This window comes from Mirounga leonina, unplaced genomic scaffold (assembly GCF_011800145.1).
Source record: "Mirounga leonina isolate KUSES-001 unplaced genomic scaffold, KU_Mleo_1.0 Mir_101664, whole genome shotgun sequence".
Classification (NCBI taxonomy): Eukaryota; Metazoa; Chordata; class Mammalia; order Carnivora; family Phocidae; genus Mirounga; species Mirounga leonina.
This window is the reverse complement of record NW_023270175.1, coordinates 417,224-443,437: the sequence shown is the minus strand read 5'-3', so window position 1 is coordinate 443,437 and position 26,214 is coordinate 417,224. Positions and strand designations below refer to the sequence as shown.

General features: G+C 36.3%; 1 protein-coding gene across 2 annotated transcripts in view; it reads right to left on the bottom strand.

Moving 5' to 3' along the window:
* Positions 1–2,267: 2,267 nt before the first annotated feature.
* RNF128 (ring finger protein 128) overlaps positions 2,268–26,214 on the bottom strand; it is a 103,385-nt gene continuing 79,438 nt past the window's right edge. For both annotated transcript variants that reach the window (XM_035006649.1, XM_035006645.1), the window contains exons 3-7: positions 21,752–21,823; positions 18,741–18,823; positions 11,150–11,246; positions 9,912–10,080; positions 2,268–2,556 (exon numbers count right to left, since the gene is read on the bottom strand). In XM_035006649.1, the coding sequence (XP_034862540.1) occupies positions 2,423–2,556; positions 9,912–10,080; positions 11,150–11,246; positions 18,741–18,823; positions 21,752–21,823 (555 nt within the window). In that variant the 3' untranslated portion in view covers positions 2,268–2,422. The remainder of the gene's footprint in view (positions 2,557–9,911; positions 10,081–11,149; positions 11,247–18,740; positions 18,824–21,751; positions 21,824–26,214) is intronic.

The window sequence follows — 26,214 nt, the reverse complement described above, 5'->3', positions numbered from 1 at the left end:
AAAAAAGTGGGAAAAATCCAAGCGTTCATTAACTGATGGATAACCAAATGTGGAATATTCATACAATGGAATATCATTCATCAATGAAAAGGAATGAGGTAGGTGCTGATGCATGCTTCAAACATGAACGAGCCTTGAAAATATTATGCTAAGTGGAAGAAACCAGTCACAGAAGACCACACACATACTGTATGGTTCCATTTATACAAAATGTCCAGAATAAGCAAATCTATAGAGATAGAAAGCAGATTCGTGGTTGCCTGAGTCTGGGACTGGAGCAGAAATTGACTGCAAATGGGTACGAGGGAACTTTATGGAGTTAGAATGTTCTAAAACTGGATTGCAGTGACAGTTGCACTCTATACATGTGCTAAACATTTGCACTCTATACAATTGCTATACATTTATAATGGGCAATTTTTTGGTATGTTAATTATACTTCAATACAGATGTTGACAATTTTAAAAATTATAAAATTCCACCCCAAAAAGCCTTGTTAAAGAATTAGGTACTGAAGGTACTAGAAAACCCTAAATAGCAATTCCAAACCCTATGCCATGGAAAAGCTGAGGCTTTTCCCGCACAAAACAAGAAATAAGAATATAGGTCAAGTTTATTGTGTGGCATCACACACGTACACCTGGCATATTGCCTCATAAGACATATGTGTACCCTGGTTTGAAAATCATGGCTCTGAGGTGTCCCAAGCATGTTTATTCTTCCCATGTTTGACAAAAGAGATGCACTTAACCCATTAACAGCATCCCAGCAACCATATTGCCAAAGAGAAGGCTGAAGGAAAAGAAATTTTAAAGTAATAAAATGGTTTTATGTCTTGGGTAGTATGAAGATGGACTGGCATCAATGTGTTTTTCTAAACTTATATTATCAGTGGTCAAGCTCATTATTTACCTTACTGACACTGAAAAATAATTCATGGTAGTTCAGTTATATTACAATGACAGCAATTCCTCTTTATGAAATGAAATGTATAAATAAATATCCTAAAGTTTTAGTTTTTATTCATCAAATATATCAATGACCATTTATATCGACCATTTTTTTCCTCCAAAATCCAAGCATATATGAAAAGTTAGTATAGGCTAACTGGACTAAACACCAGACAAAAACTTTTATTGGAATATTTTATTTACATTTTATATTTAAAGAGAATCAATACAAATCGGGAAATATTTACAGCATTTCAAATCAGTGTACAAGAATGCAATGGTTTTGTCCATTCTACATTTAGCAAACAAAAATACATGTCTGTTCAGCTTTTGCCTAAATTCTGCTGGAATTTGCACTGGAAACACAACTTTAAAACCAAGATAAGCCACACAGAATACAAATAAAGTGCATTTTTAAGTAGCTCTATTTTACTTTGGTGGATGAAAGCTTCAAACTTTATATTAAGGCACCTGGAATTCCCCCCCCCCCCGCCCCAATTCTTTTTCAAACACCAAGAAAATGTGTTCACAAAATTTATAGCTATATGGACAGAATTTTTGTTTACCTAATGTAATTTTAGCCCATTTAGGTAAAATGTAAACTCAATTTTCAAAGTTGACATTGTTTGGAAAACATTTTCTACAGAATGATTTCTGCAGACAAATTCATACACAAAGATCAATTACCAATTTTTGTGTAACTTACTCATTATCATTTTCAAATAGTATAATTTATATACTCTGCTTTTGAAAATCCCATAATTTTGAGGAATAGTTATACAGCATTTTTATAAAGAATCTTTTTGTCTATAATCTTATGTCAAATTGGTGTCATTAATATACCAATCAATCCAGTCCAGTCCATATTCTCTGATAAACTATGCTCAACACTCACATGAAGTACATTTAGCCTAATTTTTAAAAACAAGAAATTGTTAAAATGAATACTTTGCTTTAATCTTGTTCTATCAACTTAATGTAGCCTAAAGAGACATTTCATGAAGTACTAGCCTAAGTTTGCATTGCTTTTTACATTACAATTCCAGATCAATATAAGCACCTGGAGAAAAACCCTGACACAGATAGCCCAAGCTAAAATAGTAGTATTTTTAATTAAGATACTATCATAAAATAAAGTGATTACAGCTACTCCACATTTTAAAAGCAACATGTTTTTGTAAGAAAATTGTTATAAATGAAAAACATGACTACTTGAAGAGAGTTTTAAATGTTTAAAAATGTTGCTATCACTATCGAGAGGACACTTGCCTATGAAAAACATTATGAGTTTGTGGAAAAAAGTTAATAGATTAAATATTTTAAGTAATTTAACTATAGCATTATAGTAGTCATCTCAGCACTTTCAGTATCATTCTTATTTAATTAAGTTTATCCAGTTCATTAATAGTAAACTAGCCCTGATTGGCAGTTCTGTTATTACTAAAGTTTCAAGTTTTCTATTGACACAGATTTTATGATTTAATTTCTCGAACAGCAGTCTCTTGATCAGGAGTTTCATCTTCTTCAAAGGTTGGGTTGTCAACATGAGGAACAACATCCACTGCCATGGAACTTGCCTCATGGTTTACCAGCTGGAGATTTTCATCTTTAAAAAGAAATGGCAATTTTAGGATGATTTAACCCCTCTTAAGACAAAATTCAACACTCATATCTAAGAAGCCTTTCTTGTCTATCATACCCCAATCATTATACTCATTCCCTATTCCTTTAGTAATTATATGACTTAGGCTATGTCTTACACAAGGCATATATGACCTTATTAAACTGATTTACAATTATTCTTTCTTTTATTCACATGTGTGCTTACTTCTACCTAGATTATAGCCGCCTTAAAAGCAAAAATTATGTCTTCTGCTGCTTTTTCATCCTTAAACCTGGCTTCACATTTCAATCACCTAGGTGCTTTAAAATATACCTATGCTTTTTCATATGCACAGATAGATACACAGACTTAAAAAACAAACAAACAGGAAGGTAGAAGGAGTTCCCCAAATGGAGTACAAACAGTAACAGATGAACATAGTTATATAACAGAGGAAATATAGAACCATCCTGAAAACAGTGGGGAAGAAAAGAACTTAACCTGAGTGACTTGGGAAAACAGTATTTTGACTATATCCGATAAGGCTAAAAACAAAAAGGACACTTGTTAGTGAAATTATGAGTTACAAATAAGGAAAGGGGAAGGCTAGAATAAACTCTGTGGTGTTTAACTAGAATCAGATGTATCAGTATTGAGCTTACTGTTTTTCAGATAGAGAGACAGATGTATGTAGATGTGTATGTATTTTTTCTGAGTACATACACGTATTTCCTAGCTTTGTTAACTGAAAGGGCTAATAGCAATGATATTCCCATAGCAATGATCATATCTAGTGCCCAGATCCTGGTTTTGAGGTACTGTTCTCCAAAAAAGCCACCCTCCCCCTAAATGGATGATTCTAGGGCTAGAGCAAGGAGAGTACAAGATTAACTCCTTGTAACCTAGGGGTCAGCAAACTACAGCCTGCAAGTCAAATCAATAGCTAAGAGTCGTTTTCACATTTTTAAAAGGTTGTAAGTCAAACATGCCCCCTCCCAATGCACCAGAGACTTACGGCCTTCAAAGCCTAAAATATTTACTATCAGACCCTTGACAGAAAATGTTTGCCAATCCCTGGCTTAGAACATCTTGTGGTACCAGAAAGTGCTCAAAAAAATAACGAAGCATGTTGAAAGAACACAGAAACCACCTTAAGGGAGTTCCCAATGACCAAATCTAGGACAATCTAAGCAATGAATAAATCAGGATAAAATTACAGAATAAAAGAAGTATCTATAAGTCCATACTATTATATATAAATAATTGAATAAATAAACAGAGAAAGGATAGCATTTCCTTAAAATAGAAGCTTAATTAATGTAGAAAGAAGGATGGAAATAGAAAATTACCATTTGGCACACAATTCAGTAATAATTATTTCAAGGAAAAAAACATCGATTGCTAAAATTAGTGGGTAAAAGCATGAGAAACAGAACATTTGCATAGATCCAAGTGTCTCTCTATAAGATAATAATTACAAAGGGAAAAACAGTAACTTTAAAAGAAGCTTGGCAGACACTATCTTAACCAAGTAAGCAAAACCATCAGTAATTAAGACATGAACATCATGTGCCTCATTATATGAGAGGAGGCAGAGAAGGGCACAATATCACTTCTGTGGTATTCTTGTCAGAAATACACAATAGACAATGAATTTAATCACTGGGAAACAGTAGACAAGTTCAAAGTGAGGGACATTCTACAAAATAACTGACCAGCAATTTTCAGTGTCAACGTCATGAAAGACTAAGGAACAATCACAGATTGGACATGAAAAAGACATGACCATTAAATGCAATGTGGACCTTTCAACAAACTGGGTGGAGAAGAAATATATCGAAACATAATAAAGGCCATTTATGACAAACCCACAGCTAACATCATGCTCAACAGTGAAAAGCTGAAAGCTTTTCCTCTAAAATCAGAAACAAGACAAGGGTACTCATTCTTACCAGTTCTATTCAACATAGTACTAGAAATCATAGCCAGAGCAATTAATCAAGAAAAAGAAATAAAAGGCATCAAAATGGAAAGGAAGAAGTAAAATTATTACTACATGACATGACCTTATATCAAGAAAATGATTAAGACTCCACCAATAAGGGGCACCTGGGTGGCTCAGTCGTTAAGCGTCTGCCTTCGGCTCAGGTCATGGTCCCAGGGTCCTGGGATCGAGCCCCGCATCGGGCTCCCTGCTCCGCGGGGAGCCTGCTTCTCCCTCTCCCACTCCCCCTGCTTGTGTTCCCTCTCTCGCTGTGTCTCTCTCTGTCAAATAAATAAGTAAAAATCTTTAAAAAAAAAAAAAAAGACTCCACCAATAAGACTATTAGAATGCATGAATTCAGTAAAGCTGTAGGACACAAAATCAACATACAAAAACCAGTCACATTTCTATACACTAACAATGAAATATTTGAAAGAGAAATAAAGAAAATGATTCCATTTATAATGATATCAAAACAATAAAATACTTATGAATAAATTTAAGCAAGGAGGTAAAAGATCTGTACTGAAAACTATAAGACACCAATGATATTGAATAAAATACAAATAAATGGAAAGATATCCTATGTTCATGAATTAGAAGAATACTGTTAAAAAAAAAAGTGTTCATATACCCCAAAGCCATCTATAGATTCAATGCATTCCCTATTAAAATTCCAATGGCATTTTTCACAGAAATAACAATCCTAAAATTTATATGGAACCACAAAGACCCTGGATAGCCAAAGCAATTCTGAGAAAGAAGAACAAAGTTGGAGACATCATACTTCCTGATTTCAAATTATATTACAAAGCTACCATAACCAAAACTAGTATACTGGCATAGAAATAGACACATAGACCAATGGATCAGAATTGAGGGCCCAGAAATAAGCCCATGTACATGCAGTCACCTAATATTTGACAAGGGAGCCAAGAACACTCAATGGGGAAAAGACAGTCTTTTCAGTAAGTGGTATTGGGTAAACTGGATATTCACATATGGTAGAATGAAAATGGACCCCTATCTTATACCAGCCACAAAAATGAACTCTAAATGGATTAAGGACTTAAATGTAAGACCTGAAACCATAGAATTCCTAGAAGAAAACATAGGGGGAAAGCTCTTTGATACTGGTCTAGGCAACAATTTTTTTGTATAGGAGGTCAAAAGCACAAATCAACAAGTGGGACTACCTCAAACTGAAAAGCTTTGCACAGCAAAAGAAATAATCAACAGAATGAAGAGGCAATCTACAGAATGGGAGACAATATTTGCTTATCTGATAAAGGATTGATATACAAAATATAAAAGAAACCCCTACAACTCAGCAGCAAAAAAACAAGTAATCCAATTAAAAATAGGCAGAGGAACTGAACAGATATATTTTCAAAGAATACATACAAATGGCCAACAGGTACATGAAAAGATGATCAACATCACTAATCATCAGGGAAATGCAAATCAAAAACAATGGGCTAATCACCTCACACTTGTCAGAATAGCTACTATCAAAAAGACAAGAGGTAAGTGTTGGCAAGGATGTGGTGAAAAGGGATCCCCAGTGCATTGTTCATGGGAATGTAAATGGGCACAGCCACTATGAAAGATAGTATGGAGGTTCCTCAAGAAAATTGAAAGTACAAGTACCATATGATCCAGCAATTCCAGTTTGGGGTATATATGCAAAGGAAAGGAAATCAGTATCTTGAAGAGATATCTGCACTCCCATGTTCAGTGCAAGATTATTCACAATAGTCAAGATATGGAAACATCCTAAATATCTGTTGACAGATGAATGGATAAAGAAAATGTGATACACACACACACACACACACACACAGGAATATTATTCAGCTATAAGAAAGAAGGAAATCTTGCCATTTGCAACAACATGGGTAGACCTTGAGGGCATTTGTGCTAAATGAAATAAGACAGAAAAAAGACAAATACCGCATGATCTCACTTATCTGTGGAGTCTTAAAAACAAAAAAGCCAAACTCAGAGAGTAGAATGGTGGTTATCAGGGGCTAGGAGCTAGGGGCAGAGGGGATGGGGAAATGTTGATCAAAGGGCACAAACTCTCAGTTATAAGATGACTAAGTTCTGGGGATCTAATGTATAGCATGGTGGCTACAGTTAACAATACTGTATTACAGACTTCTTAAAGTTTATACATTTTGCTATACTTACCTTTTTTAGTGTGTTATTACAGTATCATTGACTATGTCCTTATGCTGTGCTTTTTATTCCCATGACTTATTCATTCCATAACTGGAAGCCTGGATCTCCCAATCCCCTTCCCGCATTTTACCCATCTCCCTCCCCTCTGGCAACCATCACTTTGTTTTCTGTATTTATAGGCCTGTTTATGCTTTTTGTTTGTTTATTCATCTGTTTTTTTTAGATTCCACGTGAGTGAAATAATATGGTATTTGTCTTTTTCAGTCTGACTGATTTCACTTAGCATGATAACCTATAGGTCCATTCATGTTGCAAATGGCATGAGCTCATCCTTTTTTATAGCTGTGTAATATCCCATTGTATTATATATACCACGTCTTCCTTATCCTTTTGTCTATTGATGGACACTTAGGTTGCTTCCATACCTTGGCTATTGCAAATAATGCTGCAATAAACATAAGGGTGCATATATCTTTCTGAATTACTGTTTTTGTTTTCTTTGGGTAAATACTCAGTAGTGGAATTTTGGATATACTTGAAAGTTGCTAAGAAAGTAGATCTTAAATATTCTCACCACATACACACAAAATTTATAATTATGTGGTGAATTTGTTAACTAACCTTACTGTGGTAATCATTTTGCAAATATAGGTATATCAAATCATGTTGTATACCTTAAACTTACACAATTTTATGTCAAATATATCTCAATAAATCTGGAAAAAAAAAAGAGTGAAAGGGAAATGCAATGTGGGATCCTGGGACAGAAAAAAGGACATTAGTGGGTCAATCGGTGAAATCTGAGTTAAGATCTCTCATTTGGTTAATAACATTTTATCAGTTAAATTCCTGGTGTTAATAATTGTATATGATTATATAAGATGTTAACATTTGGAGAAGTTGAGTGAAGGGTATACGGGCATCATTTGTACTATTTTTGAAATTTTTAGTCAGCCTGAAATTATATCAAAATTAAAATTAAAAATTAAAAAAAAAATACCTGTGCTTGGGCCATACCCCTCATGGATTCTGATTTAACCATTCTGGGGAAGAGCCCAGGCATCAGTAATGTTTAAAGATTCTCTGAGTGATTTTAATGTGTAGCTAGGGTTAAGAACTAGGGCCCTTATTTAGTGGTTCTCAAAGAGTGGTCCCTGGACCTGCAGCATCAGTATCACCTAGGAACTTTTTAGAAACAAAAATTCTCAGGCCCTCCTCCAAACCTACGGAGTCACAAACAGGTGGCAGCCCATCTGTTTTAACAAGTCTTCCAGGTGACTTGATGCATGCGTAAGTTTTAAAACCCAGTGTTCTAACAGAACTTACTGCAATGATGGGACAAACAGACACGAACAAATCAACTATATGTTTGCAAAGTTATTTAAATCAACTATCACCGCAATAATCAATAGCTAATGGGCAAGATACCCAAACTAGTAATATATAATCATAGATAAAATTAAAATCTACTCTTTATGGTCATTCATTCAACATCTATTTGAGTACCTACTACATGGCAGGCTGTTCTCAGTGCTGGGTATACAATAGTGACAAATAAGACACTGTTCCTATCCAAAGGAACGTTTAAAAGTTTTAATACAATTCAGTACAATAAATGCAATAATAAAAGTTCTATGGAAGCAGACAGTAGGGTCACACATGTGAGTCAAGGGAGGCTTTTCAAAAGAGGGTAAGTTTTAAAGGACGGACAGGAATTAGACCAGGCTTCCCCAATTTCTTGGGAGAAGGAATGAGAGTGGAAGGAATGAGCAGAGAGAAAACAGTGGCTCAAACTATGACTGTGGAATTAAGGTTGGGAATTAGGAGATGGATTAAAGAAAAGGGATACTGAATCAGTAAGAAAGAGAGGGAAGAATCTAGGAGCGCCCTAGTTTCTGGTTTGAGGCATCTAAATGGGTGTTACTACCATTCATCCAGATAAAGAATATAGGGGGAGGAATTTGGATCATCATTTCATTTGCTTGTCATATTCTCTGCAAAAACTGTTCTATTTACCACCCTGCCTCACAAGAAGAAGAGAACACACAAAAAAAGTAGATTGGAACTTTTTTACAAAAAACAAGCCTAGCAATAAACTGAATTATCCAGTACCCTCCTTTATCATCACTGAATTCTATTACCACACAGTTATGGAATCAAAAAAATCACCTGGGGCAAATAGACAATGATTCGCTATTGTAGGTAGAATAATCCACAGATTATTAAGATTCTTATGACGACTTTGTACTCCGGGAAATGTCTGAAGATTAGATTACAAGAAATATGAAGTGTACACCTGCATGACAGTACTCCTCGTGACATCTTCAGGAATGATGTGTATGGCACTGGTAAGTCTATACTGAGGATAAAGGCTTATGTCAATAGGAAGCTGAAACTCTCGCAAGTCATCTTAATACTTAGTTTTCTTCTACTCCTATGCCAGGATTAGGTTATTTCAACATGAGGATTGAGAAAACCATCAAACCAACAAAAACCATGAAAAAGGTGGAAGTTAAAGAGAAGGAAACTAATTTCTGCATGAGGGTTTTCCCTTCCTAAGGAAGAAGGTAACAAAACTCCCTGAACTTTCTCCACTGGCACGACATTACTAAGTTACAACGCTGATTCAATTCACATGAAGTTTGAAAATAATATATTCAATTTTAGTTTCCACGGTTTGTTCATTTCATGGTAAATAATCAACAGGTGGCAGCACGTATTACACAGTTTCCGATTTGTGGAAAAGATGGGTTCCTAAGAAGTTGTGTATAAATCATGCTTTTGTAAACTGAATTCTCTCTTATCATTTCAGGACTCAGTTATCTTAGTTTCTGATTGCTCTACAATAAACAATGGCTTCCAAAGCTTAAAGTTTCTCCTCAGCCTCTGTAAATTAATAACCAATACTTAAATGCATCAGAGAGAAGCTATCCTATAAAAAATCTTTTTAGTCTGTGAAGAATGCCCACTACTGATGTATTTCATCTGTTTCAGATACACTTAAATATGTGCATATTAAACTAAGGTAGGGGTGTGTCCTGTACTCCACCATTGTTACTAGAAAAAACCTGGAATATGTTTAATGGGATGAAAGGAACAAACAATAAAAAGCAGGAGCCCTCTGCCAGGCATATATGCTCCACAATGGATCATTGTGGGGGCACTCACTGCCCCTCAGCATGGTGCTTACTTGCTGACTGCACATGTTCTTCTAAAGGTGGTTCATCTGCTCCCTGAACAGAAGCATAGCCAGATGATGCAGTCTCACTGCGATTATCCTCTTCATGAGGAGAGGCACTATTTGATGTTTCATTGGAAACAGGGACTTGTAAAGACACTGATCCATCTTCAACATCCACCTTTGGAAAGCATTGGAACAAATTAAAAGACTCTCAGAGTACCTGTTTTTTCCTGACATGTCATTACAAAATTTCTGCATAGGTAACTTATTAGAGCAATGCTTCTTAACCTTTTAAACCTATAATCCCTTTTGATGATCACAAAAATCTCTTGCTGGTCCCAGCCAGAGCAGTTGGAGTAACTGGGTCCAAAATGGGGTGGAAGATGTTACAGGCAGATTGCCTTCACATCTGATGTTCATCTGGGTGATCCCAGTGCTTCATAATACAATGCCTGCTACAAGGTAGGCACTCCACACAAACAAACAAAAAAACACAAAAAAATCTCCACCCTGAATCAAGTTCACCTCCCGGAGTTTTCAAAAGACAGCTGCTGGCAAAATTCTAATGAAGTCTGAAGTTTAGTTAACAGCAATGACCCAATGTCAGTTTCTTACTTTTGACAAACATACCACAGTAATGCAAAACGTTAACAATAGTCAAAACTGGGTGAGGGTTATGTGGGAACTCTCTGTATTGTCCTTTCAACTTTTCTGTAAATCTAAAATTATTCATAAATAAAAAATTTATTTAACAACAACATCTCATGCTGTCCCCTAAGGGATTTGAGAATCAGTACCATCTACGTATCTCCTGAAGTCAGGAAGATTTTGTTGAGCTTGACTTTCTGTTGCCGGTGTATTGTAAAATAGGTAAGTTTTATTTCATTTACCAAATACAATTATACTTTAATATTTATTATGCTTTTTCAAAATAAAAACACTCATCTAACTACAAGTTCAGTTGCTGTGCAATAGTAAGAGCAAAAATGCAAGACGTACCAGAAGCCAGTTGGTAGTGTCTGTGGTCATCACTTAAAATTCTGACCAAATAATAAGAGAAAAGAAGAAGGAAAATGGAAGTGGTCCAACATGGCACCTTACTGTCATTATGTAAATAGGTCCAATTTTTGATATAAATCACAAGTCTAGCATATTACACACCTAAAAACTAAGGATGTTACTTTCTTGAAGGCCCAGGTACATAAATAACTTAAGTTCCTTCATATAAATAGTTTAGCAATGTTTACCTCAATTCCCAAAGCTTTGAGTATGTCACATTTGCACATGGGGCAAGTCCTGTGTTCTAACAGCCATGGGTCAACACATGTCTTATGGAAAATATGGCTAATGAAAGAAAAAAAACAACACATAATTTGGTTATCACTAGTGAAACAGCAACAACACAGCCTAATATACTAACAGGTTACCCTATATTTTTAAGTTTTTTAACAGATGTCGGTTTTTCTTTTAAGCATACCATTACAGCATAAACACTATGAAGGAGCCACAGAAACAAAATTAGGAAGTTTCATAATACAGTACTTTTACTTTTTAAAATTTTTTTATGTTAACACATTTTTATTGACTCTTATTCTATGCCAGGAGATAATCCCTGTCATGAAATGATTTACATTTTTTTTTATTAATAGACAATGTATTATTTGTTTCAGGGGTAGAGGTCTGTGATTCATCAGTATTACACAATTCACAGCACTCACCATAGCACCTACCCTCCCCAATGTCTATCACCCAGTTATCCCATCCCTCCTACCCCTCTCCCCTCCAGCAACCCTCAGTTTGTTTCCTGAGATTAAGAATCTCTTATGGTTTATATCCCTCTCTGGTTTTTGTCTTCTTTCATTCTACCCTCCCTTCCCCTATGATCCTCTGTCTTATTTCTCAAATTCCTCATATCAGTGAGATCATATGATAATTGTCCTTCTCTGATTGACTTATTTTGCTTAGCATAATACCTGCTAGTTCCATCCATGTCGTTGCAAATGGCAAGATATCATTTTTTTGATGGCTGTATAATATTCCATTGTATATATATACCACCTCTTCCTTATCCATTCATCTGTTGATGGACATCTAGACTCTTCCCATAGTTTGGCTATTGTAGACACTGCTGCTATAAACATTGGGGTGCACGTACCCCTTCTGATCACTACATTTGTATCTTTGGGGTAAATACCCAGTAGGGCAATTGCTGGGTCATAGTGTAGCTCTATTTTCAACTTTTTGAGGAACCTCCATACTGTTTTCCAGAGTAGCTACACCAGCTTGCATTCCCACCAACAGTGTAGGAGGGTTCCCCTTTCTCCCATCCTCACCAACATCTGTCGTTTCCTGACTTGTTCATTTTAGCCATTCTGACTGGTGTAAGGTGGTATCTCAATGTGGTTATGATTTGTATTTCCCTGATGCCAAGTGATGCTGAGCACATTTTCATGTGTCTGTTGGCCATTTGGATGTCTTCTTTGCAGAAATGTCTGTTCATGTCTTCCGCCCATTGATTAACTGGATTATTTGTTCTCTGGGTGTTGAGTTTGGTAAGTTCTTTATGGATTTTGGATACTTTATCTGATATGTCATTTGCAAATATCTTCTTCCATTCTGTTGGTTGCCGTTGGTTTTGTTGACTGTCTCCTTTGCTGTGCAAAAGCTTTTTATCTTGATTAAGTCCCAATAGTTCATTTTTGCCCTTGCTTCCCTTGCCTTTGGTGGTGTTTCTAGGAAGAAGATGCTGCGGCTGAGGTCGAAGAGGTTGCTGCCTGTGTTCTCCTCTAGAATTTTGATGGAATCCTGTCTCATACTGAGGTCTTTCATCCATTTTGAGTCTATTTTTGTATGTGGTGTAAGGAAATGGTCCAGCTTCATTCTTCTTCATGGGGCTGTCCAATTTTCCCAACACCATTTGTTGAAGAGACTCTCTTTTTTTCCATTGGACATTCTTTCCTGCTTTGTTGAAGATTAGTTGACCATAGAGTTGAGGGTCCATTTCCGGGCTCTCTATTCTATTCCACTGATGTATGTGTCTGTTTTTGGGTCAGTACCATACTGTCTTGATGATTACAGCTTTGTAATAGAGCTTGAAGTCTGGAATTGTGATGCCACCAGTTTTGCTTTTCTTTTTCAAAATTCCTCTGGGTATTCAAGGTCTTTTCTGGTTCCATACATATTTTAGGATTATGTGTTCCATTTCTTTGAAAAAAGTTGATGCTGTTTTAATAGGGATTACATTAAATGTGTAGACTGCTCTAGGTGGCATGGACATTTTCACAATATTTGTTCTTCCAATCCATGAGCATGGAACGTTTTTCAATGTCTTTGTGTCTTCCTCAGTTTCCTTCATGAGTATTCTGTAGTTTTCTGAGTACAGATCCTTTGTCTCTTTGGTTAGATTTATTCCTAGGTATCTTAGGGTTTTGAGTGCACTTGTAAATTGGATCGACTCCTTAATTTCTCTTTCTTCCGCCTTGTTGTTGGTGTATAGAAATGCAACAGATTTCTGTGCATTGATTTTATATCCTGCCACTTTACTGAATTCCTGTATAATCTCTAGCAGTTTTGGGGTAGAGTCTTTTGGGTTTTCCACAGAAAGTATCATATCATCTGCAAAGAGTGAGAGTTTGACTTCTTCTTTGCCAACTCGTATGCTTTTTATTTCTTTTTGTTGTCTGATTGCTGAGGCTAGGACTTCTAGTAGTATGTTGAATAGCAGTGGTGATAGTGACATCCCTGCCGTGTTCCTGACCTTAGGGGGAAAGCTCTCAGTTTTTCCCCATTGAGAATGATATTCGCTGTGGGTTCTTCATAGTTGGCTTTTATGATATTGAGGTATGTACCCTCTATCCCTACACTCTGAAGAGTTTTAATGAAGAAAGGATGCTGTACTTTTCAAATACTTTTTCTGCATCTATTGAGAGGATCATATGGTTCTTGTTCTCTCTTTTATTAATGTATTGTGTCACATTGATTGATTTGCAGATGTTGAACCAACCTTGCAGCCGAGGGATAAATCCCACTTGGTTGTGGTGAATAATCCTTTTAATGTACTGTTGAATGCTATTGGCTAGTATTTTGTTGAGAATTTTTGCATCCATGTTCATCAGGGATATTGGTCTGTAATTCTCCTCTTTGATGGGGTCTTTGTCTGGTTTTGGGATCAAGGTAATGCTGGCCTCATAAAATGAGTTTGGAAGCTTTCCTTCCATTTCTATTTTTTTGGAGCAGTGTCAGAAGAAGAGGTATTAATTCTTCTTTAAATGTTTGGTAGAATTCCCCTGGGAAGCCATCTGGCCATGGGCTCTTGTTTTTTGGGAGATTTTTGATTACTGCTTCAATTCCCTTACTGGTTATGGGTCTGTTCAGGTTTTCTATTTCTTCCTGGTTCAATTTGGTAGTTTATACGTCTGTAGGAATGCATCCATTTCTTCCAGATTATCTAATTTGCTGGCATATAGCTGCTCATAATATGTTCTTATGATTGTATTTCTTTGGTTTTGGTTGTGGTATCTCCTCTTTCATTTATGATTTTATTTATTTGGGTCCTTTCTCTTTTCTTTTTGATAAGTCTGGCCAGGGGTTTATCAATCTTATTAATTCTCTCAAAGAACCAGCTCCTAGTTTCATTGATCTGTTCAACTGTTCTTTTGGTTTCTATTTCATTGATTTCTGCTCTGATCTTTATTATTTCTCTTGTGCTGGGTTTAGGCATTATTTACTGTTCTTTCTCCAGCTCTTTTAGGTGTAGGGTTAGGTTGTGTATTTGAGACCTTTCTTGTTTCTTGAGAAAGGCTTGTATTGCTATATACTTTCCTCTTAGGACCACCTTTGCTGCATCCCAAAGATTTTGAACACTTGTGTTTTCATTTTCATTTGTTTCCATGAATTTAATTCTTCTTTAATTTCTTAGTTGACCTATTCATTCTTTAGTAGGACGCTCTTTAGCCTCCATGTATTTGAGCTCTTTCCAACTTTCCTCTTGTGATTGAGTTCTAGTTTCAAAGCATTGTGGTCCGAACATATGCAGGGGATGATCCCAATCATTTGGTACCAGTTGAGACCTGATTTGTGACCCAGGATGTGATCTATTCTGGAGAATGTTCCATGTCACTAGCGAAGAATGTGTATTCTGTTGCTTTGGGATGGAATGTTCTGAATATATCTGTAAAGTCCACCTGGTCCAGTGTACCATTTAAAGCCTTTATTTCCTTGTTGATCTTTTGCTTGGATGATGGGGGTGTTAAAGTCCCCTACTATTATTGTATTATTGTCGATGTGTTTCTTTGCTTTTGTTATTAATTGGCTTATATAATTGGCTGCTCCCATGTTAGAGGCATAGATATTTACAATTGTTATATCTTCTTGTTGGATAGACCCTTTAAGTAGGATGTAGTGTCCTTCCTCATCTCTTATTATAGTCTTTGGTTTAAAATCTAATTTGTCTGATATAAGGATTGCCACCCCAGCTTTCTTTTGATGTCCATTAGCATGGTAAATTGTTTTCCACCCCTCACTTTAAATCTGGAGGTGTCTTTGGGTCTAAAATGAGTCTCTTGCAGACAGCATATCGATGGGTCTTGTCTTTTTATCCAATCTGATACCCCATGCCTTTGATTGGGGCATTTAGCCCATTTACATTCAGGGTAACTATTGAAAAATATGAATTTAGTGCCACTGTATTGCCTGTAAGGTGACTGTTACTGTATATTGTGTGTGTTCCTTTCTGGTCTATGTTACTTTTAGGCTCTCTCTTTGCTTAGAGGACCCCTTTCAATATTTCTTGTAGGGCTGGTTTTGTGTTTGCAAATTCTTTTAGTTTTTGTTTGTCCTGGAAGCTTTTTATCTCTCCTCCTATTTTCAATGACAGCCTGGCTGGATATAGTATTCTTGGCTGCATATTTTTCTCATTTAGTGCTCTGAATATATCATGTCACTCCTTTCTGGCCTGCCAGGTCTCTGTGGATAGGTCTGCTGCCAATCTAATGTTTCTACCATTGTAGGTTACAGACCTCTTGTCCCGAGCTGCTTTCAGGATTTCCTCTTTGTCTCTGAGACCTGTAAGTTTTACTATTAGATGTCGGGGTGTTGACCTATTTTTATTGATTTTGAGGGGTGTTCTCTGTGCCTCCTGGATTTTGATGCTTGTTTCCTTCCCCAAATTAGGGAAGTTCTCTGCTATAATTTGCTCTAATATACGTTCTGCCCCCCTCTCTCTTCTTCTTCTGGGATCCCAATTATTCTAACATTGTTTCAACATATGGTATCACTTATCTTTCGAATTCTCCCCTCGTGATCCAGTAGTTGTTCATCTCTCTTTTTCTCAGCTTCTTTATTCTCCATCATTTGGTCTTCTGTATCACTAATTCTCTCTTCTGCCTCATTTATCCTAGCAGTTAGAGCCTCCATTTTTCATTGCACCTCATTAATAGCCTTTTTGATTTTGACTTGGTTAGACTTTCTTTTATTTCTCCAGGAAGGGATTCTTGAGTATCTTCTATGCTTTTCTCAAGCTCAGCTAGTAGTATATTTATAATCGTCATTCTGAACTCTAGTTCTGACATCTTACTAATATCTGTATTGATGAGGTCCCTGGCAGTCGGTATTGCCTCTTGTTATTTTGAGGTAAGTTTTTCTGTCTTGTCATTTTGTCCAGAGAAGAACAGATGAATGAGAGAACAAAATGCTAAAAGGGTAACAATGACCCCAGAAAAATATACACTAAACAAATCAGAAGAGACTGAAAACCGGGAGGGAAAGAAAAAAAAAAAGAATATGATCAGGCTGGTGAATAGAACAGAGCCACACACTAGATTTTGGCTTTATTTTGGTCTTTTAGAAGAAACTGCTTCCCAAAATTTTAAAGAAAGAAAAACTTATATACATACAAAAATGAGGGTAAATACGATGAAGCGATAGAATGTGACTGTACAGATGAAAATTCAAAAAGATTTTAAAAAAGGAATGGATAAGATGTTGGTTGAAAAGGAAGAAAATTTAAAAAAAAAAGAAATAGAAAAAGAAAAAATAAAGAAAATTTTAAAATTTAACTTTGAAAGAGTAAAAAATCATGGGAAAAAAGCCATGAATTCTATGTGCTGTATTCCCCTAGCTCTGGGATTTTGCCGTTCTCATTGATGGGTAAACTTGGTCTTGGCTGGCTGTTCTTGCTGATCTTCTGGGGGAGGGGCCTGTTGCAGAGATTCTCAAATGTCTTTGCTGGAGGTGGAATTGCCCCGCCCTTGCTGGTCCCGGGCTAAGTTATCTGCTCGGGTTTGCTCTCGGGAGCTTTTGTTCCCTGCAAGCTTTCCGTACAGCTTTGGAGGACGAGAGTGAAAATGGTGGCCTCCCAATCTCCGCCCTGGAGGAGCCGAGAACTTGGGACCCACTCCTCAGTGAGCCCCCAGAGAAAAGCCGTCAGTCACTCCCGTCTCCCCTGTCTCCGGCTGCACTCTGTGCTCACCCGGCCTGTGACCAAGCGTTTCTATCTCTGGCACCCGACCCCGTGTGGAGTCTCCAAACCCAGCAGATCCCTGTGGTTCGCTCCCGTGCCGCTCCTCCTGGGGGAGGAAGGGGAGTCTCCCTGGATCTGTTGGGTCCCTGCTGGAGGAGCAGTGGCCCGACTGTGCCACAGATCACGGTTTACGGCCACCCCGAGCTGAGAGCCTGCTCCTTGGCTCCGTCTCTGCAGCCGGCTTCCCTGCTTCGATACCTGGGAGCTCTGCCGCACTCAGGCACCCCTGGTCTTTCTGTGACCCTGAGGGTCCTGAGACCACACTGTCCCAGCGAGAGTTCCATCCCCCACTTAGCCACTGGAGTGACGTCCCTCAGCAGAGCCGACTTCTAAAAGTTCAGATTTTGTGCTCCATGGCTCTATCACTTGCTGGTAGCTGGATGATGGAGCCCCCCCACAGTCCATCTTCCCGAATATCACCTCGGATTCACTTCTCCGCACGTCCTACCTTCCAGAAAGTGGTCGCTTTTCTGTTCAGAGAGTTGCTGCTATTCTTTTCTTCGATCTCCTGTTGAGTTTGTAGGTGTTCACAATGGTTTGATAACTATCTAGCTGAATTCCTGGGACCAGGCGAAATTTGGGTCTACTCCTCTGCCATCTGGCTCGTGATACAGTACTTTTAAATATAAAAGCCTCATTACCTTAGTTTCAAAAAAAAAAAACTATTTTCATTACTTATTACTTCAAAAATGGCTAAGATGTTATCTGACCTAAGACTTTGTTCAGTATTTCAGATCTTTATTATCTTGTCATTCCCTAACTATAAAAATAGCACAGTCATTCTCAATAATATAGTACAGAGTACAAGATAACGCTGATACTTTAGGTCATGTGATAAGTTCTAAGAACACCACTATTTAATAGCTAAAAGAAAGAGTGTTAAGAACAACTTCCAGGAGAAGGGTAACAGAAAACTAAAGAATGAATACTTCCAAATAGGTGCCCACTGAGTTGATTTATATTTTTTCCCTCAATAGGATTGTTAAAATGATTTTAAATAATCCAGCTATCTATCTATCTATCTATCTATCTATCTATCTATCTATCTATGCATATATGTGTAAATTATGGCAGTGCTGGCTAGGTTCTTAGTTTTATATGGAACTAGTTTCCAAATTGTACCAGATAATGGGAACTTTATATAATTAGCCTTATAACAATTTCAATGATATTAACATATAAAGCATTCACCTATATTTAAATGAAAATAAATACTTTCTTTACATCAATTTGGAAACATTCAAAATAGTTTCTTTCATTACAATCATTTCAATAAGCCACTTATTCTTATTGATGATATAAAAGAAAATCAAACTTACTTGCAGGTTAAGATGCGCACCAAATCATTTGGTTTATATAGTTCAATACACACAGCACAACTATCTCCATCAGGGCCAATTTCCTATGAGCAAATAGTTATTGTTACTCTGATGGATGAGAAAAGATACGTTAAACTACAGAGCAAGATCAGAAAATGTATGTACTTAAATTGCATAGATTCTTTCAATAAGCGATGTAAGATTTAGACCTGACTGGAATCTAAAAAAAGGTCAAACTTCTAGAAACAGAGTAGAAAAGTGGTTACCAGAGGCTGGAGGATGGGGGAAATAAGGAGTAGATGGTCAAAGTGTACAAACGTTCAGTTATAATACGAATAAGGTCTGAGGATCTAATGTAAAACATTGTGACCACAGTTGATAACACTCTTATACAATTGAAATTTGAGGATCATTTAGACTTAAAAAAAGTAAAAGAATAAAGTCAACCAAAAGAGGAACAGTACAAAAAAGAACAGGTAGCATTTATTTAAGATGCCATTTGTACAAGTTCTATAGCTATGTTTTCCCATTTAAGAAAAAATTAAGGTAAAATTCACATGCAGTAAAATTCACTGTTTTTAGTATACAGTTTTACAAGTGTGAACAAATATGCAGTGACTCAATCCTCACTGCAATCAAGATATAGGATAGTTCTACGGCCCCAACAAATTCCTCTATACCCCTTTGTAGTTAACCTCTACTCTCACTCCCATCCTCTGGCAACCACTAATCTGTTTTCAGTTCCCATACTTTTTGCTTTTCCTGAATATCATATAAATGGAATCATGCCTTTGCGTTTGGCTTCTTTCACTTAACCTAATACATTTAATACTCATCCACGATATTATGTGCATCAACAGGGTCTCTGCCGCCAACACAAACCCTTTTGTATTGCTAAATGGTATTCTATGATGTGGTTGAGCCACAGTTTGTTCATCCATTCACCATTTGAAGGACATCTGGGTTCTTTCCATTTTTGGTGATTATGAGTAAAGCTGCCATGAACAATTATGTACAAGTTTTTATGTAAACATGCTTTTTTCTTTTAGGTTAACTATCTAGTAGTTGAGATTGCTGGGTTCTTTGGAAAGTGTTATTTTTGACTTCACAAAGAACTGCCAAATTGTTTTCAAAATTGGCTATACATTACATTCTCACCAGCAAAACGTATAACAGTTCCAGCTGTTCCATATCTGGCCAGCTCTCCGGTATTGTCAGTTGTACTGGTTTTAGCTATTTTAATGAATGTGCTGTGGTATCTCATTGTGGTTTTAATTTGCACTTCCCTAATGACTAATGATGTTGAACATCTTTTTTATGTGCTTTTTTGCCATCCATATATTTTCTTTGGTAGATGCCTGTTTTGCCTCTTTTTCCCTATGCTGTTTGTTTTCTTACTACTGAGCTTTGAGAGTTCTTGATATAGTCTAGATACAGTTCCTTCTCAGATATGTGATTTGCAAATATTTTCTCCCAGTCTGTGGCTTGTCTTTTCATCTTCTTAACCATGTTAAAGAACAATAGTTCTTAATTTTGACAAAGTCAAATTTCTGTTGTTTTCTTTAATGGGCTTGGTTTTGCTGTCATATCTAAGTACTCTCTGCCTAACCCAAGTCTTGAAGATATTTTTCTCCAAAGTTTTCTTCTAAGAATTTCATAGCTCTAGGTTTTATATTTAGGTCTTTTTATAGACAGTATGAAGTATGGATCGAGGTTCATGTTTTTTGCATAAGGATACCCAATCATTGCCTATGGAGGGCCAATAATTGACTACCCTTTTCCCATTTAATTGCCTGTGTACCTTTGTCAAAAATCAATTGACCATATATGTGTGAGCCTATTTCTGAACTCTCTTCTGTTCCACTGATCTAAATGTCTATCCTTTCTTCAATACCACACTATAGTGACTACTATATCTTTAAAATAATTCTGCAAATTAGGCAATATGAGTCATCCAAATTTGTTCTTCATTATAAAAATTGGTTTGGTTATTCTAGTTCTTTTGCTTTTCCATATAAACTTAGCATCAACCTGTCAATAAATACAAAGGATCCCACTAGGATTTACTTGGAACTGCATTGAATCTATAGATTAGTTGGGGGGGTTCTGACATCTTGACAACAGTGAGTCTTCTGACCCATGAACATGGGCATATCTCTCCATTTATTTAGGTCTTCTTTGATTTCTTTCATTGGTGTTTTCCAGTTTTCAGCATACAGATCGTGTACATATTTTGCAAGATTTATACCTAAGTACTGAATGGTTCTGGTGCTATTATAAATAGTAATTTTTAATTCAATATGTTCCATAGCTATTTTTTGATACATGTTTTACAAACCAAAGGTAGTTCTTAACTGTCCTAAATCTAAAAAAGGATGTTTAAGTAAAGTTGCACTAAGGCATTGTATTAGTTTCCTGGTTTGCTTTAAAAATGACCATAACTTTGTGGCTTAAAATAACACAGACTTATTCTCTTATTGTTCTAGAAATCAGAAGTCTAAAAGTCAATGTGTTGGCAGTGCTATGTTCCTTCTGGAAGCTTCAGGGGAGAATCCATTTCCTTGCCTTTTCTAGCTTCTAAGAGGCTGTCTGTATTCCTTGGCTCATGGCCCCGTTCTTGCATCACTATAACCTCTTACTTCCATTGCTAAATATTCTATTGCACTGCAGTCAAATATCCCTTTTCCTCCTTCTTATAACATCAAATGTGATTACATTTAGCACCCACTTGGATAATCCAGGATAATCTCCCCATCTCAAGATCCTTAACTTCCATCTGCAAAGCCCTTTCTGCCATATAAGGTAATATCTACAGGTTCCAGGGATTAAAACCTAGATATCTATGGACCCAATGGCCATTATTCAGGCTACCTCCAGCATCATATAGATTAAAAACGTCAGTAAGATTGATAAATTCCACTGAAAAGCATACTCTGGAATGACATTTAGTTTTAACGTTAACTTGGTAGCATTGCTTTAAAACAAACAGCATTTAAAAGTCAAATATGCACCTTGTCTCCTTGTTTCAGTGTACGTAGTTGAAGCCTCCCAATAGCTTTTTTAGCATCTGCCTTTAATTGTCTCTGTAATAGAAATAGCAGGTATTAGAAAAACTATTTTAAAAGGAATAGGATTAAAAAGGTAGAGAGGATTAATAAATACTTATCAGGTACAAGTCAATGTATAAGTGAATTTTTAAAGATATAATTTAATTAACCATAATAAATGACTTATTTATCTGCTATCAGGCAGAATTTTCAAATTACTAAACTTTTCACTTATGTTTCCCAATGTTCTTAAATAGCACCTTTGGGCTACAATGACAAATCTACTATTCCAAATGGATTCAGATGCCATGAATTTTCAAAGCAATTTTCCTATTTTCAGCCTTTGAGTATCTTAAAATGCATCTTTTCCCAATTTCTCTTTTGAATCGTGTCTTGTTTGGTAGATCGTGCACAGGATTTGGATTTAAATGGACTTAGATTCAAAATCTCTGTTTGTCACTTACTAAATGAATAATCCTGGACAGGTAATTAAATTGCTGAGCTTGTTTACTCACCTATTAAAATGAGGATAATACCAATCCATACAGTGTTATTTCGCATTAGGGGGAAAACTGCTGTTTATAACCACTACTGCCTTATTATAAGGAGGGTGGATTCTGAAAGTAATAAGCCTTTCTTGTTTCACTGAGCATATATGTATATCAGTCCAGATATGAAAAAGCAAGCCCAAGGCTCATTTTGGGAATAAGGACTAAAATATGCATAACTGATCAGAAGTGAAGTTGGGCAATTCAAGATGGTGGCATAGGAAGATCCTGATCCTGATCCTCCCACAGACACAACAAATTAACATATGTAATAATTTCCTCTGAAAAAGAGCTAAAAACTGGATAAACAGAACCTCCATAACAAAGGATAAAAGAACAGCATCAAAATGGGTGAGAGAGGCAGAGACATAGTCTCACCAAAACCAAACAAACAAAACAAACCACCCCAGATACAGTGATTCACAATTGAGAGGGATCTCACAAATATGGAACTTTTCCCTAAGAAGCAAGGGGTTTGTGCTTCACATCAGGAACACCAGCCCCTACATCTTGCATAGGCGAGACAAACCCCCAAAATGCCTGGCTTTGAAAACCAACTGGGATTAGTTCCAGACATATAGGGAACAGAGAATCCCCTCTCAAAAGGTTCATGCACAGATTCAATCACCACCAGACCCAGTACAAAAACACCAGTTTGAAGTGTCCGCCAGAGAGCCAGAAACTTGTTGGGACTCTACTGGGGAATGGAGACGCTGGTAAGTGCCATTTTTGATAACTCATTCTAATTTGCTGATGCTGGTCCTGGCAGTGACAATTTGGAACTCTTCCTCTAGCCTGTTGGTGCTAGAGAGTACACCCCACTGAGGGCCCCACCCATCCCCAAGCCAGAGCTGTGGTCCCACCAAAGCAGGCAGGAATGCACAGCTCACACAGAGGTCATCCCTTGAGGGCCTGGTGCAGGTGGCCAGGAGCAAAGCACTTCGGAGCTCTATGGGACATCTCTTACACAAGGCCGCTCCTTCAAGGCTGGGAGAGGTAGCTGATTTGCCTAATACATAGAAATAAGCATAGAACATCAGGCAAAATGAGAGGAATATGTTCCAAATGAAAGAACAAGGTCCAGAAACCCCAAAGAATTTCAACTAAGAGGAACCCAAAGAGATCCACACCAAGAAACACCATAATTAAAAATGGTAAAAGTTAAAGAATTTTAAAAGCACCAAGAGAAATATAACTTGCTACTTATAGAGGAAAGCCCATAAGTCTACCAGCAGATTTTTCACCAGAAACTTTTAGGCGAGAAGGGAGTGGTACGACATATTTAAGTGCTGGAGGTAAAAAAAAAAAAAAAAAAAAGTCCAAACAAGAATTCTCTACCAGCAATGTTATATTTCAGAATTGAAGGGGAGATTAAGAGGTTTGCAGATAAGTAAAAACTGAACAAGTTCATGACCATTAATTCAGCCTTACAAGAAATGTTAAAGGCACTTCTTTAAGCTAAAAAGATACAGCACTAATCAAATAACAAGAAAATTTTTACTTGTGTAAAAATTTCACTGGAAAAGGTAAATATATAGTAAAGATAGTGGATTAATCACTTATAAAGCAAGTATAAGATCAACAGCCATTAGTAGTAAATTTAACTAAGACTATAGTAATTATTTAAGGTTTGCATAAAACAAAAGATATAAAATGTGACATCAAAGATATAAAATGTGGGGGGGGACTAAAAAGTTTTGGAATGTGTTCAAATTTAAGTTCCTATCAACTTAAAACCAATCATTATATACCCATTATGTTATATGTAAACATCATGGTAACCACAAGGCAAAAACCTTAGTAAATACACAAAATAAGAAAGAAATCGAAATGTTTAACACTAAAGAAAGCCATTAAACCACAAGGGAAGAGAAAGAGAGGAAGGAAGGAAGAGAAGAAACTACCAAAAAATCCAGAAAACAAGTAACAAAATGGCAGTAAGTACATGCCTATCAATAATTACTTTAAATGTAAATGGACTAGATTCTCCAATCAAAAGGCACAGAGTAGGTAAACGGATTAAAAAAAAAAAAAAAAGACCCAACTTTATGCTGCCTACAAGAGACTCACTTCAGAAGTAAAGATACAGAGTCTGAAAGTGAAAGGATAGAGAAAGATATTCCATGCAAACAGAAACAAAAAGAAAGATGGTGTAGCTATACTCATAGCAGATAAAACAGACTTTAAAACAAAGATTGTAATAAAGGACAAAGAAGGGCATTACATAATGATAAAGTTGTCAATCTAGCTAGAGGATATAACATTTACAAATATACATACACCCATCATAGAAGGACCAGCATATATAAAGCAAATATTAACAGACCTACAGGGAGAAATTGATAGCAATACAATAATGGTAGGGGACTTTAACAACCCATTTACATCATTGGATAGATCATCCAGACAGAAAATCAATAAAGACACATCAGCCTTAAACAGCACATCAGATCAGATGGGCTTGATAGGTATATATAGAACATTCCATTCAAACACAGTGGAATATACATTCTTCTCAAGTGCATCTGAAACAGTCTCCAGGATAGATCACATGTTATGGCACAAAACAAGTCTCAAGTTCAAGAAGACTGAAATCACATCAAGTATCTTTTCCAAACATGCTGGTAGAAGACTAGAAATCAATTAAAGAAAAGTGGAAAAAAGACACAAAAATGTAGAAATGAAACATGCTACTAAACAACCAATGAGTCACTGAAAAAAATCAAAGAGGAAATAAAAAAAATATCTAGAGACAAATGAAAACAGAAATACAACATACCAAAAACCTATGTGAATCTCAAACAAATAACTTTAACAAATAACAAATAACTTTACACCTTAAAGGAAATAATAAAGATCACAGTGGAAATAAGTGAAACAAAGACTAAAAAGACAGTAGAAAAGATCAATAAAACTAAGAGCTGGTTCTCTGAAAAGAGAAACAAAATTGATAAACCTTTTGCTACACTAACCAAGTTAAAAAGAGAGAGGTTCAAGTAAATAAAATCAGAAATGAAAGAGAATTTATAACTGGTACCACAGAAATACAAGGGTCATAAGAAATTACTACAATTATATGCCAACAAGTTGGACAACCTAGAAGAAATGGATAAATTCCAAGTAACACACAACCTTCCAAGTCTGATTATGAAGAAATAGAAAATCTGAATAGACTGATTTCTAGTAAGGAGATTCAATCAGTAATGAAAAACTTCCCAACAAACAAAAACCCAGGGCCAGATGGTTTCACTGGGTGAACTCGACCAAACATCCATAGGATATTTAATACCTTTGCTTCTCAAACTCTTCCAAAAATTGAAGAGGAAGGAACATTTCCAAACTCATTTTACAAAGCCAGCATTACCCTGATGCCAAAACCAGACAAGGACACCACATAGAAAATTACAGGCCAATATCTTTGAGGAACACAGCTGCAAAAATTCTCAACAAAAATCCTCAACAAAATTCAACAAACTGAATTCAACAAAACATTAAAAGGATAATTAAGCACAATCAAGTAGGACTTATTTCAGGGATACAAGGATGGTTCAACATCTGCAAATCAATCAACCTGATACACCACATTAATAAAACGAAGGAAAAAAATCATATCATCATCTTAGTAGATGCAGAAAAAGCACTGACAAAATTCAACATCCGTTTATGATAAAAACTCTCAACAAAGTGGGTATAGAAGGAATATACCTCAACATAATAAAGGCTATATATGACAAACACACAGCTAACATCATATTCAATGGTGAAAAAACTGAAAGTTTTTCCTCTAAGATAAGAAACAAGACAAGGATGCCCACTCTTAACACTTTTATTCAACATAGTATTGGATGTGCTAACCACAGCAATAAGGTAAGAAAATGG